General features: G+C 43.3%; 2 protein-coding genes across 3 annotated transcripts; both read right to left on the reverse strand.

Moving 5' to 3' along the window:
* Positions 1–875: 875 nt before the first annotated feature.
* LOC136475114 (putative F-box protein PP2-B12) lies at positions 876–2,920 on the reverse strand. The gene is made up of 3 exons (XM_066472668.1): positions 2,511–2,920; positions 2,300–2,421; positions 876–1,652 (listed from the first exon to the last, which is right to left on the reverse strand). The coding sequence occupies exons 1-3, from the start codon at positions 2,808–2,810 to the stop codon at positions 1,058–1,060; spliced, it is 1,017 nt and encodes a 338-aa protein (XP_066328765.1). The 5' UTR covers positions 2,811–2,920; the 3' UTR covers positions 876–1,057.
* Positions 2,921–4,976: 2,056 nt separating this feature from the next.
* On the reverse strand, positions 4,977–12,561 carry LOC136475117 (uncharacterized). 2 transcript variants are annotated; one of them, XM_066472669.1, is made up of 15 exons: positions 12,298–12,561; positions 11,944–12,183; positions 11,018–11,332; positions 10,788–10,895; positions 10,499–10,691; positions 9,368–9,633; positions 9,107–9,236; positions 8,920–8,993; positions 8,555–8,791; positions 8,400–8,476; positions 7,742–7,833; positions 6,580–6,662; positions 5,947–6,018; positions 5,682–5,807; positions 4,977–5,204 (listed from the first exon to the last, which is right to left on the reverse strand). In XM_066472669.1, the coding sequence occupies exons 1-15, from the start codon at positions 12,454–12,456 to the stop codon at positions 5,160–5,162; spliced, it is 2,217 nt and encodes a 738-aa protein (XP_066328766.1). In that variant the 5' UTR covers positions 12,457–12,561; the 3' UTR covers positions 4,977–5,159. The 2 variants fall into 2 exon arrangements, with proteins under 2 accessions (XP_066328766.1, XP_066328767.1); XM_066472670.1 differs by having other exon boundaries at positions 9,368–9,630; positions 12,298–12,560.
* Between the last annotated feature and the right edge of the window lie 395 nt (positions 12,562–12,956).

The following is a 12,956-nucleotide window of genomic DNA, read 5'->3' on the forward strand; positions in this document are numbered from 1 at the left end:
TACTTGTTGATGATACTTCAACATGTAATTCAACTTTTTTGTTTTTAGGACCACAGTAGAACTAGGGAATTGAATTCTCAGGACTTGCTAGAGCAATTGCCAGCACTGCAGCAATTATTATATCGATTTATTGGTTGTCGGGTGATTCTTTCTTATCCTTGCAACAAATAAGTTGGATTAGTGAAAGAAACCGATTTTTTAAACATATTTAGGTTTTTGGTCTGTATTTTTCTTTTTTTAACTAAGCCAACATGGCACTGCTTTTCCTTTTGTATTTAGGCAGAAGGAGCTGCAAATAACAATTATCTGGTGCAATATGCTCTAGCTCAGGTAAGCTCTGTTTTTTCTGTCATTTTTTTTGCTTCAACTTCTACAAGGTGATCTTTATATTTAGTTTAAAAGGGCCAGCTGGTCATTTGTGAATCTGTCTGGCCATGTCTTGCACTTTATGACCTATTCAATGTATAAAGAAATCTTAGGCAATTTGAGAGAATCCTGCTTCTGTATAGGTTCTTAAAGAAAGCTTCAAAATTTATTGTGCAATAAATGATGGAATTATCAACCTTGTTGACAAGGTACGTTAATCTTCAAAGAAGTAGGAATTTGTCTATGTTGCACTGAGCTATTTCTACTTATGCTTCATGTTTGCCTGTTGGCTGTCAAACAACTGTGCAGTTCTTTGAGATGCCAAAGCATGAACCAAACTCTTGGATTTAGTGCAAAAGTTTAGTTGTCCAGTAGCAACGCACAACAACGAACCTTATCAAGTTTATCACCGGCTTATGGGCCCAACAAATGCAAAGGTATACGCAGCATGACAGCAGGAGCTACGTAGCCTGCATACAAGTAACTGACGCAAATACACCAAATGGACGGTCATTTTAAAATTGCACTTGCATGCACGCTGTCTGTCCAGAAAAGAAAACAGGTTCGAAAGCTACCCTGATGCTGATTAGGCACATCGGCTAGCAGCTGTTCCTATCTGGACCTAATTGATCGGCATTTGTCAATTAATTTCTCTCTTGTAGAGATTAAAAAAAAATGAAATCCACTCCAGCTATAGCGCTAGCATCCCCGCCGTGTGCTGCTTGGGCCTGATCTCGATGCCCAGCACGACGAGTCCCCTCTTCCACCGGCGGCTATCCACCTCCTGCACCGTCACCTCCACCACCGCCGCGTCACCCTCGTCGCCCGCCACGGCGAACTCGCCCATCTCGACCTCGGCCCACCCGTCGCCCCTCCGCCGGGGGCACCGGATGTCAGGGTCGGCCTCCCGCGTCGTCGTCAGCACCGTCGTCTTCCGGGCACCGCCGCTGATCCCGTAACCCCTGCGGAGGCGCACGTACTGCTGCTTCCGCCGGTGCGCGGCCGCCTCCTCCTCCCCCTGCATGTGGTGCAGACAGATGGCGTGCTCCTGCGCCGGCGTCGACGACGGCGTCTTGCTGCTGGTCGTCGTCCCGCCGCTGGAGGAGACGGCGACCGTGGCCTTGGGCGGTGGCATCCCGACGTGGCACTCGAGGCCGTACGCGTCGTCGGCCATGGCGAAGACGAGGTAGGCGGCGTAGGTCGTCCCCGGAGTCAGCAGCGACAGGCTGAGCTTCCCGGTGATCTCCAGCCAGCACACGTCCACGAGCTCCGCCACCTCCGGGAACCTGATCGATTGGTCACACGGTCAGTCGGTCACATAGTTTGATAGTTTGTGTGCAGAACGTACGTACGTACTAGCTAGCTAGGCTTCTATTTTGTGATGATGATGCAACCATGCATGCAGTCGTCCAAAGTAACTCCTATGTCAGCTATGTTCGTGTCGCTTGCCGAGCTAGGAGTACGTACGTGCTTTGTGTGCATGAACAGATGTGCAGGCATGCATGGTGACACGTGTGTGTAAAACCAAAAGTATACCAATCTAATCTAAACTAAACCGTGGCGTATGCGTATACAGCATTACATCCGAAGGATGCGATATCAATACTGGTCAGTGGTCAAATTTTAAAAATATACTAGAGTAAAGTTTACGAGTTACGGCAGTCACATTTCGGTCGTGTTTGGATACGTTTGTATTCATCTCAATCTACATATATTGAAGTGTCGGAATTGGAGTGAATACACATGTATCCCAACAAGGCTTCAGTGCGTGTGGAATCGATGAACTGTGCGTAGAGATCGAGAGCAGCACGCATGCAGCGTGCGTACGTCGTGCCATGCTAAGCTACTTACGAGGCAAGTAAAGCATACATTGCGAGAAGGAAGAAAGAAAAAGGGGCCTGGGGGTGTGCATGGGCATGGGCATGACACGCACCTGGATCCTGGTGGGCTAGCGGTCCACGTCCAGCACGAAGGATCGTCTCCCCACGCAATGCTGAGCGCCCTCGCCGACAGCATCAAGCACTTGGCGCCGCTCCGCCTCTCCAGCCCAAAGCTCTGCTTGCACACAAATATGCACGCAATTAGCAACAATGTGATCGAAATCGAATGCATGGAAGAATCGATCGTAGTGGTATGGTACGTACCATGGTGGCGCCGTCGAGGAGGACGGGGCTGTCGCAGAGGCGCGAGAAGAGCTCTTTCTTCGACGCGCCAACGCAGCCGGCGACGGCGACCGGCTCGTCGGCGCGCGCCAGGACGTCGGCGTGGTCCGGCGGCAGGAACCGCGCCCAGACGGCGTCGGAGTCCGCGGCGGCCCTGAAGGCCGGCGACACCACGGACGAGTGGCACGCGTCTCCGGGCGTCGTCAGCGAGATGGCGTACGCCACGCACTCCTCCGGCAGCCGGTAGATCTCCGCCGATTCCGCCGCCGCCGCCGTCGCCATGCACGCAACTCCTCCTAGCTCGTACGATGATGTGTCCGTGATCAATGATCGCGTCGGCCGGTGAACCGTTTGTTGCCGAGGTGGTGTGAACCGTGATCACGTACGTCGGGTCTCGGGAGTGATATGAGAGTGACGGCGGTGGCTGCGCGCGCGGCTAGCTTCTTATAAGGGGCAAGCTTAAGGGCTAAGGCTCACCAGCAGGGCGCGTGCGGGTGGAGTACGTCGACTTGAACCGTTGCTTCGCTGGGTCCAGTCCGCTCGGGGGCGTTGCCGGCTGCGCTGTGTACGTGCTGACTCGGATCGCCGTTTGTTAAACCGGAAATGCGACTTCCTTTTTCACCATGTGTGTTTGCGGAGTGTGTGGGTTTTCCGGTCCGAGATCTCGTCTGCCCCACACCGCTTCGATCTGCAGGCCAGAGACCTTTTTGCTCCATGGGTTGCTGACACGTGGTAATATAATCTGGTCGCCGATTTTATCCAGTGTATATAGGTCTGTTTAATTTGTTACATACCGTAAGCAGTTTATGGTAAAAAATAAGCTGAATCTAAAAAGAACATATATTTTTCATTTTTTTTCTTCTAACCGCGCTTCTCTCCACAACTCTCATCTCATTTATAACCACTAAACCGCAGAAATTAGATCAGCTTATTTATTATACAACTTCCAAGAAAGGCACTTTTTTCTGACCCCTCAACCAAACACGTATTTGCTAGATCCTGCTCCTCCAGTTCAAGATAAGAAAAAAAAAGTTCCCATGGGCCATGCTTGGCTTCAGACCTCACACCTCAGCACATATACGTGCATATTTCAGAGCAGCAATTCTATTCTAGTAGAGTCAGGGAAAAAATGGCAACTCTTCTTTACTTAGGCCTTTGTTTTGATGCATGTATATCCATCTTAATCCACATGTGTTAGAATGAAATAAAATTTAGTTCAATTCCACTCCAATCCACTTCAACTCACATGAATTGAGATGAATATATACGCATCCAAGGCCTTACGTGTAACACAAATTGTCGTCTGACTACAAAAAAAGGACGGTGCAAACGAAACGGCAGACGAAATGCATTTTTTTTGTTTTTTTTTTTGGTATCGAAATGCGATCAGTCTTTCCCAATATGACGATATGATCTCGATGGAGCAGCGTGGTTGTCCGGTGAGAACTAGAACTAAAGATGGATTCCTCTTATCCGCACAGAATATATCGTGCTCCCAAGTCCAAAATGTACGTGATTCCTGTTCAGCCTATGTTATCTGCATCTTATATCTTATTGCCAACTGTGATTCCGCGGTAACTCTTTATGACCAGCAGATTAGGAAAAGGTCAAACAATATTAGGTAGTCTGTTGATCAAAACATGCTTTCTCATGGTCAAAGTAAAACCATCTCAGAAACATTAAACAATGCATACTAGTCACAATATGCAGGATAAACAATTTATGGCCCCGTTCGCTTCGCTGAAAAAAAAGCCGAAACACTGTTCCGACTGATTTGTTGTGAAAGAAAAACACTGTTCCGGCTGAAAAAAAAACAAGTTGAAAAAAAACAGATTATAAGATAAGCCATAAATTCAAAACAGCACATGCAGCAGAAGATGGGCAAAGGCACAGCGAGATTGCTTAGTCCAGCAGTGAAAGTGTGCATGCAACCTTCCACTGCTCACTGCTGCCGGCTTTTCCTCTTTAGTTCCCCCAGGGCCCTTCTGGTTTTTTACTCTTTTTCCATCGGCCATTGATTTTGCTGCCCATCGTTGGCTTGTTTCACAAAGCAGGCAAGGCTATCTGGGATCTAGTCTAGGGCAAAAAATAAACATCAAAGGTTTTGGGGACAAAAGAGCGTACTTTAAGCAAACTGTGCCCCTTTTGAGGTAAGATTAGTGCCGGATCTACGCAACCCACATGATCCACTGGGGCCTTTCGGGGAAGAAGCCTCCATTGCTTTCTTCCCCACTACATTTCTCAGCGGAAAGAAGAGAAAAGGGGGGCCATATCTAAACAAGCTTTTATTAAAGATTTGTGCAAGTGCTGGGCTGGGTGCAAAGAAACAGATGATGAGCAGTTAAACAAATGTGGCGAAAACTTCGCCCAAGCGTCAACCAAGCAAAGATGGTACACTTATAGTATGTCATCTACAATGGGATCATTTTGATTCATTCACACCTCATCGCCAAATTGCTCCTTGGTACTCTCCACCGGTTGCGGTTAGGGACAAAATTGTATTGTGTTGATGACTTGATGTACAAACAATTACAGGTTACAAAACTTGCTGGTAGCAAACTCACCGGGAGACCACTCAAATCAGATTCTGAACTCGCAATGCATGAAAGAATTAGAGTGACATCTCCAGGGTTATTCCTCCTCTTCGTCATCCTCCTCTTCAGCTTCCTTGAGCCACTGAGTAGGGTAACAAGTAGCAGAAAATCAATTGAATGAAGGCAATCATGACAAGATATCATCATGTTTGGATTTCAGTAATGCGTACCCACATGGAAGACACAAGCACAGCAGACAAAAATATGTATATATGCCACTAAAACCAAGTCAGATGGTTCCATGAACACAAGTGAGCTAAAACTAAATCAGTCACACGCAAATGTCTACCCCATGGATGAGACAGATTCGGCAGAGAAGATACTAATGCCACCAAGTCAGATGATTCCATAAACACAAGTTAGCAAAATTTAAACCAGTAGCATTCACGTGGTCAGGTGCAACAATTCTATGGCTATAGGAAAACTCTTCCTAGAACTGAAACTGTGCAACAAGAGAAAAGATCAAAGGAACTATAAGTGAATCTGTTAGCTTCAACTGGTTCTGTGAAACCATGTGCAGAAACAGGGCAAAAAACTACATTTAGTGCAGGACATATACCTTAATAAAGGCCTCTGACTGTTTAACAAATACTTTATCAGACTCATCAGCATGTTCTTTCTCTTCCGCCCATCTCAAAATTGCATCTTCACTTACTACCTCTGTATCATAGAGGTATGGCAAGATCTGTGTTCAATAGCAGATTAAGGAAAAGCAGTCACAAAGGTTCGAGTACAGCATATGCTCAGCAGTCTAAACAAATCGATTTCTTGTTCGTGGTGTACAAAAATGTTGTGGAACCCTTCTGCAGAGAAGTAGGTGTTACCTTTGGAAATAGCAGAGAAAATTCTTTTGTGGTCTCTTGACACATTTCCTCAAACTTTAAAAGTATCTCCATCTATAGCAGTACCCAAGAAATGATTTATTTAGCCATGGCAAGAATCAAAGGAGAAATACACTCCAATAAGTCACAAAATTAAATTAGACAGCAATTTCTTTCAAACAGGCCCATTTGCAGAGGCCTTTCCAAGAGTCATCATGCCCACCAAACAAGGTGATGCAGAACTGGAGATCAACATATCATCAGATCAAATAGGGGATGTTTCACCTTTTTTACCTAATTACAAAGTTGTTCCCTAAAACCTCATTTATCAACTACACTTTGTGGCTACCACAACTTGCTTGGGACTAAAAGGCTTTGTTGTCGTATTAAAGACATGAACCAGATAGCATAATTTTTTACACAGGTGCCACTGGAGAGGTGAGCCAAGCAATCCTAGAAGCCTTTCATGTCATAATTCTATGATAAACTCGAAGAATGACCAGAATCATTGTTAGAAGGTAATATTGGTACTCAACCATGCAGAAGCATTTATGCAGGGATAATGTTTGAAATTTCAGCAAATCTAACCCATTTATGGTTCAAGGTATTAAGTCAGTAATATACTGAATCATATACCTCCTCATCAACTGTCTTGGTGTAATTGCGCACAAGATCCTTCCACTTGCCAAGTGCATCAGCAGTTGTCTTTAGAAGAGTATCTGAAAAGGAGGGGACCGTAGGGAAAAATAAGCTTTGGGTAATCATTGTCAGATTAGCAAGCATTAAACATAAGAAAGAAACAACAAAATTCCACCAAAAAGTAAAAACTACCTCCATTTTGTAAATAAATTATGCAAATTGGCCACCAAAAAGAAAGGAAACAGGATTTAAATGACAGAAAACTGGACAGGTTTACACAAAAACATATAAACCTAACCGAATTATTTGCTTTCATTAATTTCAATGTGCCACTGCATTAATATTCAAGCGCAGACCACGTGTTAGACCACAAGGAAAATCATTGGACAGATCTGCTCAAGTATTCTAAAGACCGTACATCAACCAAATAAAACAAATCTAGGTTGTGAAGAAAGATTACTAGGAATAAGCCAATATGGTTTAAACTAGCTAAAGGTTTTAAAAGAAGAGTGTGCAAATGGATTTTGGCAATGATTATGTTAGGCTACATACTTAGATTGGATATTCGAGAAAACATACTTAGATTGTATTCTTCACCCAACAGAGCACAGCTTAGATTAATAACATAACACTGCTTACCAAATAGCCTTAAGTTTGTAAAAAAAGGGGCTGCACTGGACAAGGAAACTGCCTCTGAAAGCATTTCAAAGGTTGGCATGGATCATGCAAATATGGACCCATAATTGGAGTCCTGGGTGGCCATAGCTACTATACTAGGGTTAGGTTATGAGGAACAAGTAATGACTTGTGAACTTGTGAGTGGTGTTCCATACTTGTATACGCACAAAACATAATAGACAGAGGTAGCTTCCATATGTGATGATTTGTTGCTGTTAACACGAAGCACAACCAGCATCATAACGCCATCAAAGTAAATAAAAGAACCAAAAGAAATTAGTTTCTGCTTAGTAGTACATACTCAACAATAAAGGCATTTTCCTATGACCATTTCGAGGTGGATAAGAGGATAATATCTTCTGCAGGGTAGACCTATTCTATTAGGTAAAAACAGCCAACTCTCTGAGATTCACACAATTCCCAACTTTACAGTCGTCATGGGTTCATATTCATAATACTTCTAACATCTATAAAAACCTACCATTAGTAGATTGTGCAGCCACTAATGCACTCTTCATGACAGAATAGAACACAGCTCCAGCACAATCTGCGTGTTGAAGGCTGTAGGCTAACCTGTAACATAAGCATTGTATGCCATAGTCAGTGCAATCGAACATTGGTTACTATAGTGACAGAACTGATAAACCTGCACAAACAATATAGCCTATCATTGATTGTCAATTTGCAAAAGATGAAACTGGATGGAGAAAACTGCATCTACCAAACCATTACATAGCAAAGTCATCTGAAAACAAATCAATGAGATCCGGTACACCATAAAATCAACAAACTTCCTAAGTTCCAATAACATGTAGAGAAAATTCGCAGGCAGGCAATACATTGTTGATCCAACATTCAGTTTTAAATAATTAAAGTACATTCTGCTATAAAAGCCCATTTTCCCCTTACATTGCTGGTAAGAAAAAGGGAGATTTAGATTAACTAACAGCAGAAAGCGTATTTAAGAGACTGATTATTTCATGTGTCAATTTAAAATACTTAAGGCCTGGACAAGGATGATTGTTCAAGTAATATTTTGGACTCAGTTCAATCCAAACTTCCACCGCCACCTACAAAGGCAGGTCCTTAGTGCTTTCCAGTTTTTACATGTGCCTGATAAGAGAGGAACGATTTTGCACCTTAGGCCATTAATCTCTAGTATCAAATTATCACGATTAACGCCGCCACCCAGAGCTCGCTGGAACGTCTCTTCCACCTAAACAGGGAAAACCACTCAGTAAATGGGCAACAAGAAATGGAAGTACGTATTTCTTAATCACATATATGTAATAACCTCTTTCTCAAACTTAGAAATATGATCATCATCCTCAACCACACTGTCTGACGAATCATCTTTATCTGGTAGAGTCGGATTGTTGGATTCATCTTCTGACCCATCATCATCAGACACAGCATGCCGCAGCTCTTCAAGCTTTTCTTTAGGAATCGGGGCAATTGATTGTCTCCATTCTTCCACGATCCCAGTATCAACGCTTGTCCATACGTAACCGACAACACCACAGGTACCAGTCTAATTGGTGACATCATGAACATCAATCCAAACAGTTATAAAGATCATGGCAGTTCCCCACATTCGACAACATAATTCCATGAATGTTCCAAACTAAATCACTAAGGCAGATAAGAAAAGAAGGAAACCTCAGATGTTTCCGACTCATCTTCTTCCAAAGGAACAGTTGATTGATCACCATTACTCCTCATACTGGAAAATGCTGCAAGGAAGAAACCAGTTCACCAAGTAGAACATGTAGGTTACAGGTCCACAGGAACAAAATGAATAGTCCGGCATAAATATCAAATAAAATTTTAGGGTCTGCAGACTAACGTGGACTATCTGTAACTCCTGAGTTGGTGTCAGCATACTCAAGTTCTTCATCACTATCTTCATTTGAAGGCTGAGGAAGTAATGAAACTTTTGAGTGGGCAGGCACAACAACATTCTTTCCAACTTCAACCTGAATAAGAAAACAAGTTCAGGATGTACTCAACACAGAAAGAATACAAGATTAAAAAAAGGCAGATTATTGCATTTTTCTAATGGAGGAAAAGCTTCTGGCATGGTAATGTCAATACTGTAGCAGCTTACCTTAAATGACAGTACGCAACCAGGTTCAACAATAGCACCAGCTCTTAAATGAACACCATCACAGACTAAAGAGTTACTAACTTTGCATCCATCTTCGATTATGACATTGTCCCATATGAATGAGCCGTTAATCAAAACATTTTTCCCAATCTTGCAGTCCTCCCCAATAACTGAATTTAATACTTTGCAGTGGTCTCCAATACTAGTCGCACTACCAGCGACAGAATTTGCACCAATTTGTGCGGAAGATGACAATGTTACATCTGCTTTAAAAAACATGCAGAATAAAGATGTGCAGAGAATAATGGAATTGATCACCAGAATAATAGAAGATTCATAAGCCAAAAATGTAGGCAAAAAAGAGTACCCAAGAAATATAAAATACAGTCTAACAGCAGGATACAAAATCCTTTCTAAAGCTAGCTAAACATCTACTCCCTCTGTCCCAGTATACAAGTCGTTTTAGTGTTTAGAGGATGTCCCAGTAAGAATGACGTTTTAGATGTCAGACCTACACCTGAGCATCACCAGACTGCAGCTTTGTAGCCCGCAGCTACTCATAGTAGCCTACAGTGAACTCATTCAATGACTACGGACAAGGAGAGCAGGAGAACAGACATTACTAGCATAGGGGTGCGTTGGTATTTTTGCTTGAGTCTTGGTAGCCGTGTCGCATGCTAGAACGACTACAATTCTGGGACGGAGGGAGTATAATAGTTCAGTTTACAAGACCAAACAATATAGTTTCCTTGGAAATAATTATGTAAGCTAAGTGCATGTACAGTTGGACATTTGGACAATAAACATATGTATCAGAAGCAGATTTTTATTGTTTGAAGGAGGCACATAAACTAATTTGACCTATTCTATGCATTGCTTAGTAAAATGTCTAAAAGAATAACATATTTCGTAAGACCAGATATCAAACTAAAAATTTAGATTATTACACATTTTGAAGCAAGCAAATAGTTAATGCAAATAAATATGCAAAATAAAAAACATAACAAATAGAATATTGTTCTGGACTTTCAAATATCTTGCTTTAAAGGAAGCATGAACCAAGGAACAATAAGTCAATAGAAAGTGTCTAGAAATAAACCTACTGTACAAAATTCTAAACACTACATGTACCTGATGCCTTGTATACTCCCTGCCTATGAAGTCTACTTTCTGAGCAATCACGACTTGATATTACATCAGGCACCATAGGGTATGTCCACCTTTGAATTACATCTTTGCTCACGGTATCATAACTCCTGAAATTATCAATCCTTGCAGCATATCCAGAGCGTAATTCATGAGTATAGATTTTGTATCCCATAATCTGAAAGAATTGGTAAGGCCGTTACTCTGTTGCAGAACAGGCAAACAGCATATGTTCTTTTTCATAGTGTGGTCAAACAGTAGTGAATTGTCTTACATCGTCAACTAGTAAGCCCTTCACGAAATGACGCCGAAGATGCTGATAATCAAAGTTATCTGTAAAAAGACTTAGGACTTCTGGAGAGCAGATATCAATATAGCAGTCCTGCCAGGTAAGAAATGAAGATGATCAAAATAAAACAAGACATACATAAGCAACAATATTAGCAGAAACAGATCAAGAAAAAGAAGATATCAACATTTGAGCTGTAGAGTTTGAAAGCAAACCTCCATGTCATTATGCAGCTGGAGAGTAGGATTATTGGTCAGTATATCCTTATCAATTGTAATATACAAGTGTGAGTTATCTGCCCTGTCCTCGTAATAAAGTAACTCCTTTGTCTCAGGATCTATCGCCATAACAATTTCATCATTACCCAGACGAGTTTGGTGTGTCAGAATAGAAGGTTTTGAATGCTTTATAACCATAGTCATAACAGCAAGTGGGTCCTTTTTCTTCCGGTCCATATGTTCCTGGAGAGCATCCTTCAAGCTCATGTTACTGACCGTATCACCACTGATGAGAACGAAATCTCCGTGTATCTACAATTGAAGGATGGATGCATGAAACAACTGAAACTGCAAATGGAGTTACATGAACATATAAGCATGGTAATGCCTGAGTCCCACTGGATCCACAGAATATTAATCCATAATTATTGTAAAGTTATCACATATTTTAGTGCTTAGGCTTCGTATAAGTTGAGCTAGACTGGAGTCAAGTTTTTCAAAGAGGATGTCAACAAACTAGCAAAACAAGCCAAAACGAAAATAAAAAAGGTGTGTTTATTTTCTATTTAGTAGCTTCAGAAGCAAATTGTATTACTATATATGCTGATTAGGTGAAATGCTACAAATAATTGTCTCTTTCACTGGTGCTATAGGGTGGTTTTGATGCACTCCTGGAGCCCCCTCTACTGAGGCAACCAACATGGAAGACCATTCACACTTTCTTATAAACGAACTGAAACAAGCGACCCAAAATATGACTACCGAGTTCAGTCTCAGACCACCTTGCTATATCAGCTGGGAATCATCAGTAATAAACTCAACGAGAAGATCCAATGTGATAGGCATACAAAAAAACTAAAGCTAAAATCAATAATAACGCTGCCATCATAATCCGCAACAGGGAAGCAGGACTGAGCACTCACCACGCCGCGGTCGTAGATGACGCGGAGCGCGTCGCCCGCGCTAATCGCGTCGTGGGACTCGACGGCCGTGACGGCCATGCTCCCGGGCCCAGACTTACCAGCCCACCCGGCCTTCTCCAAGTACTCCTTGACCTGGTGCGAGTGCGCGCAGCAGAAGACGAAGGCCTCCTCCACCCCCGCAGACTCCAGCCACGTGAGCGTGTACTCGATCATCGGCATGTGCACCAGCGGCAGCAGTACCTGCGAAGAGACAGCGGCGGAGCAAGAGCTCGTTCAGAGGAGCCGCGAAGCTCGAGCGCCGGTGACGAGATAGTGCTGGTGTGGGATTTGGGAAGCGGGTAGTGCGTCGAGTACCTTGGGGCGCTCGAGGGTGATGGGGCGGAATTTGAGCGTGAAACTGTCGGCGAGAAGGACCGCCTGGAGTGGAGGCGGGCGCGCGAGGTCGTCATGGCCGTCGCCGGAGGCGGCGGCGCCGCCTCCCCCGCCCCGGTTGCGGGATTTTTTCTGCGACATGATTGCAGCGGGTGCGGCGGCGGAGAGGAGTTCGTAGGTCTGCTCGCTCGCTCGCGTCGTCGGCGTCGCCGTGGGTCGGCGAGTCTGGACTCCGGCTGGATTCTGGATGGGTGGACTGGATCGTAGATGGGCTCTTTTTGAGGCCCAAGTTTTCTTTTGGTACACTTGGGCCATTCCAAGTTGGTTTCTTCTCTCTTTTGAGGAACTTGCTGTTTTGTTAGCTGGAATTTGTTTCTTAGGTAGCACACCTATATATAAATCTTTAAAACGAGACGATGCCCAATCACGTATAGCCAAATTTCTCTTCTCTTCTCTTCTCTATATTTATACTAGGTAACGTGTCCGTGTGTTGCTATAGGACAACTAAATTTTTGTACTAAAAACACATGGATCGCACGATAAAATAACAATACTGTGAAATTAAATACTGACGTTAAAGTGATAATTAATCCAAAAAGCAAAGTTCGTGAAATTAACATAGTAACAAAGAACGAGGCGTC

Source organism: Miscanthus floridulus, chromosome 8 (genome assembly GCF_019320115.1).
Source record: "Miscanthus floridulus cultivar M001 chromosome 8, ASM1932011v1, whole genome shotgun sequence".
In the NCBI taxonomy this organism is placed as follows: domain Eukaryota; kingdom Viridiplantae; phylum Streptophyta; class Magnoliopsida; order Poales; family Poaceae; genus Miscanthus; species Miscanthus floridulus.

Coding starts and splice junctions, on each gene's coding strand:
- LOC136475117 (XM_066472669.1), bottom strand. CDS start 12,456: ATGTCGCAGAAAAAATCCCGCAACCGGGGCGGGGGAGGCGGCGCCGCC. Junction 10,692..10,787: donor AGGGCTTACTAGTTGACGAT/GTAAGACAATTC, acceptor CAATTCTTTCAG/ATTATGGGATACAAAATCTA. Junction 8,477..8,554: donor TTTCTAAGTTTGAGAAAGAG/GTTATTACATAT, acceptor TTCCCTGTTTAG/GTGGAAGAGACGTTCCAGCG.
- LOC136475114 (XM_066472668.1), bottom strand. CDS start 2,810: ATGGCGACGGCGGCGGCGGCGGAATCGGCGGAGATCTACCGGCTGCCG. Junction 2,422..2,510: donor TCCTCGACGGCGCCACCATG/GTACGTACCATA, acceptor GTGTGCAAGCAG/AGCTTTGGGCTGGAGAGGCG. Junction 1,653..2,299: donor GCTAGCCCACCAGGATCCAG/GTGCGTGTCATG, acceptor CCAATCGATCAG/GTTCCCGGAGGTGGCGGAGC.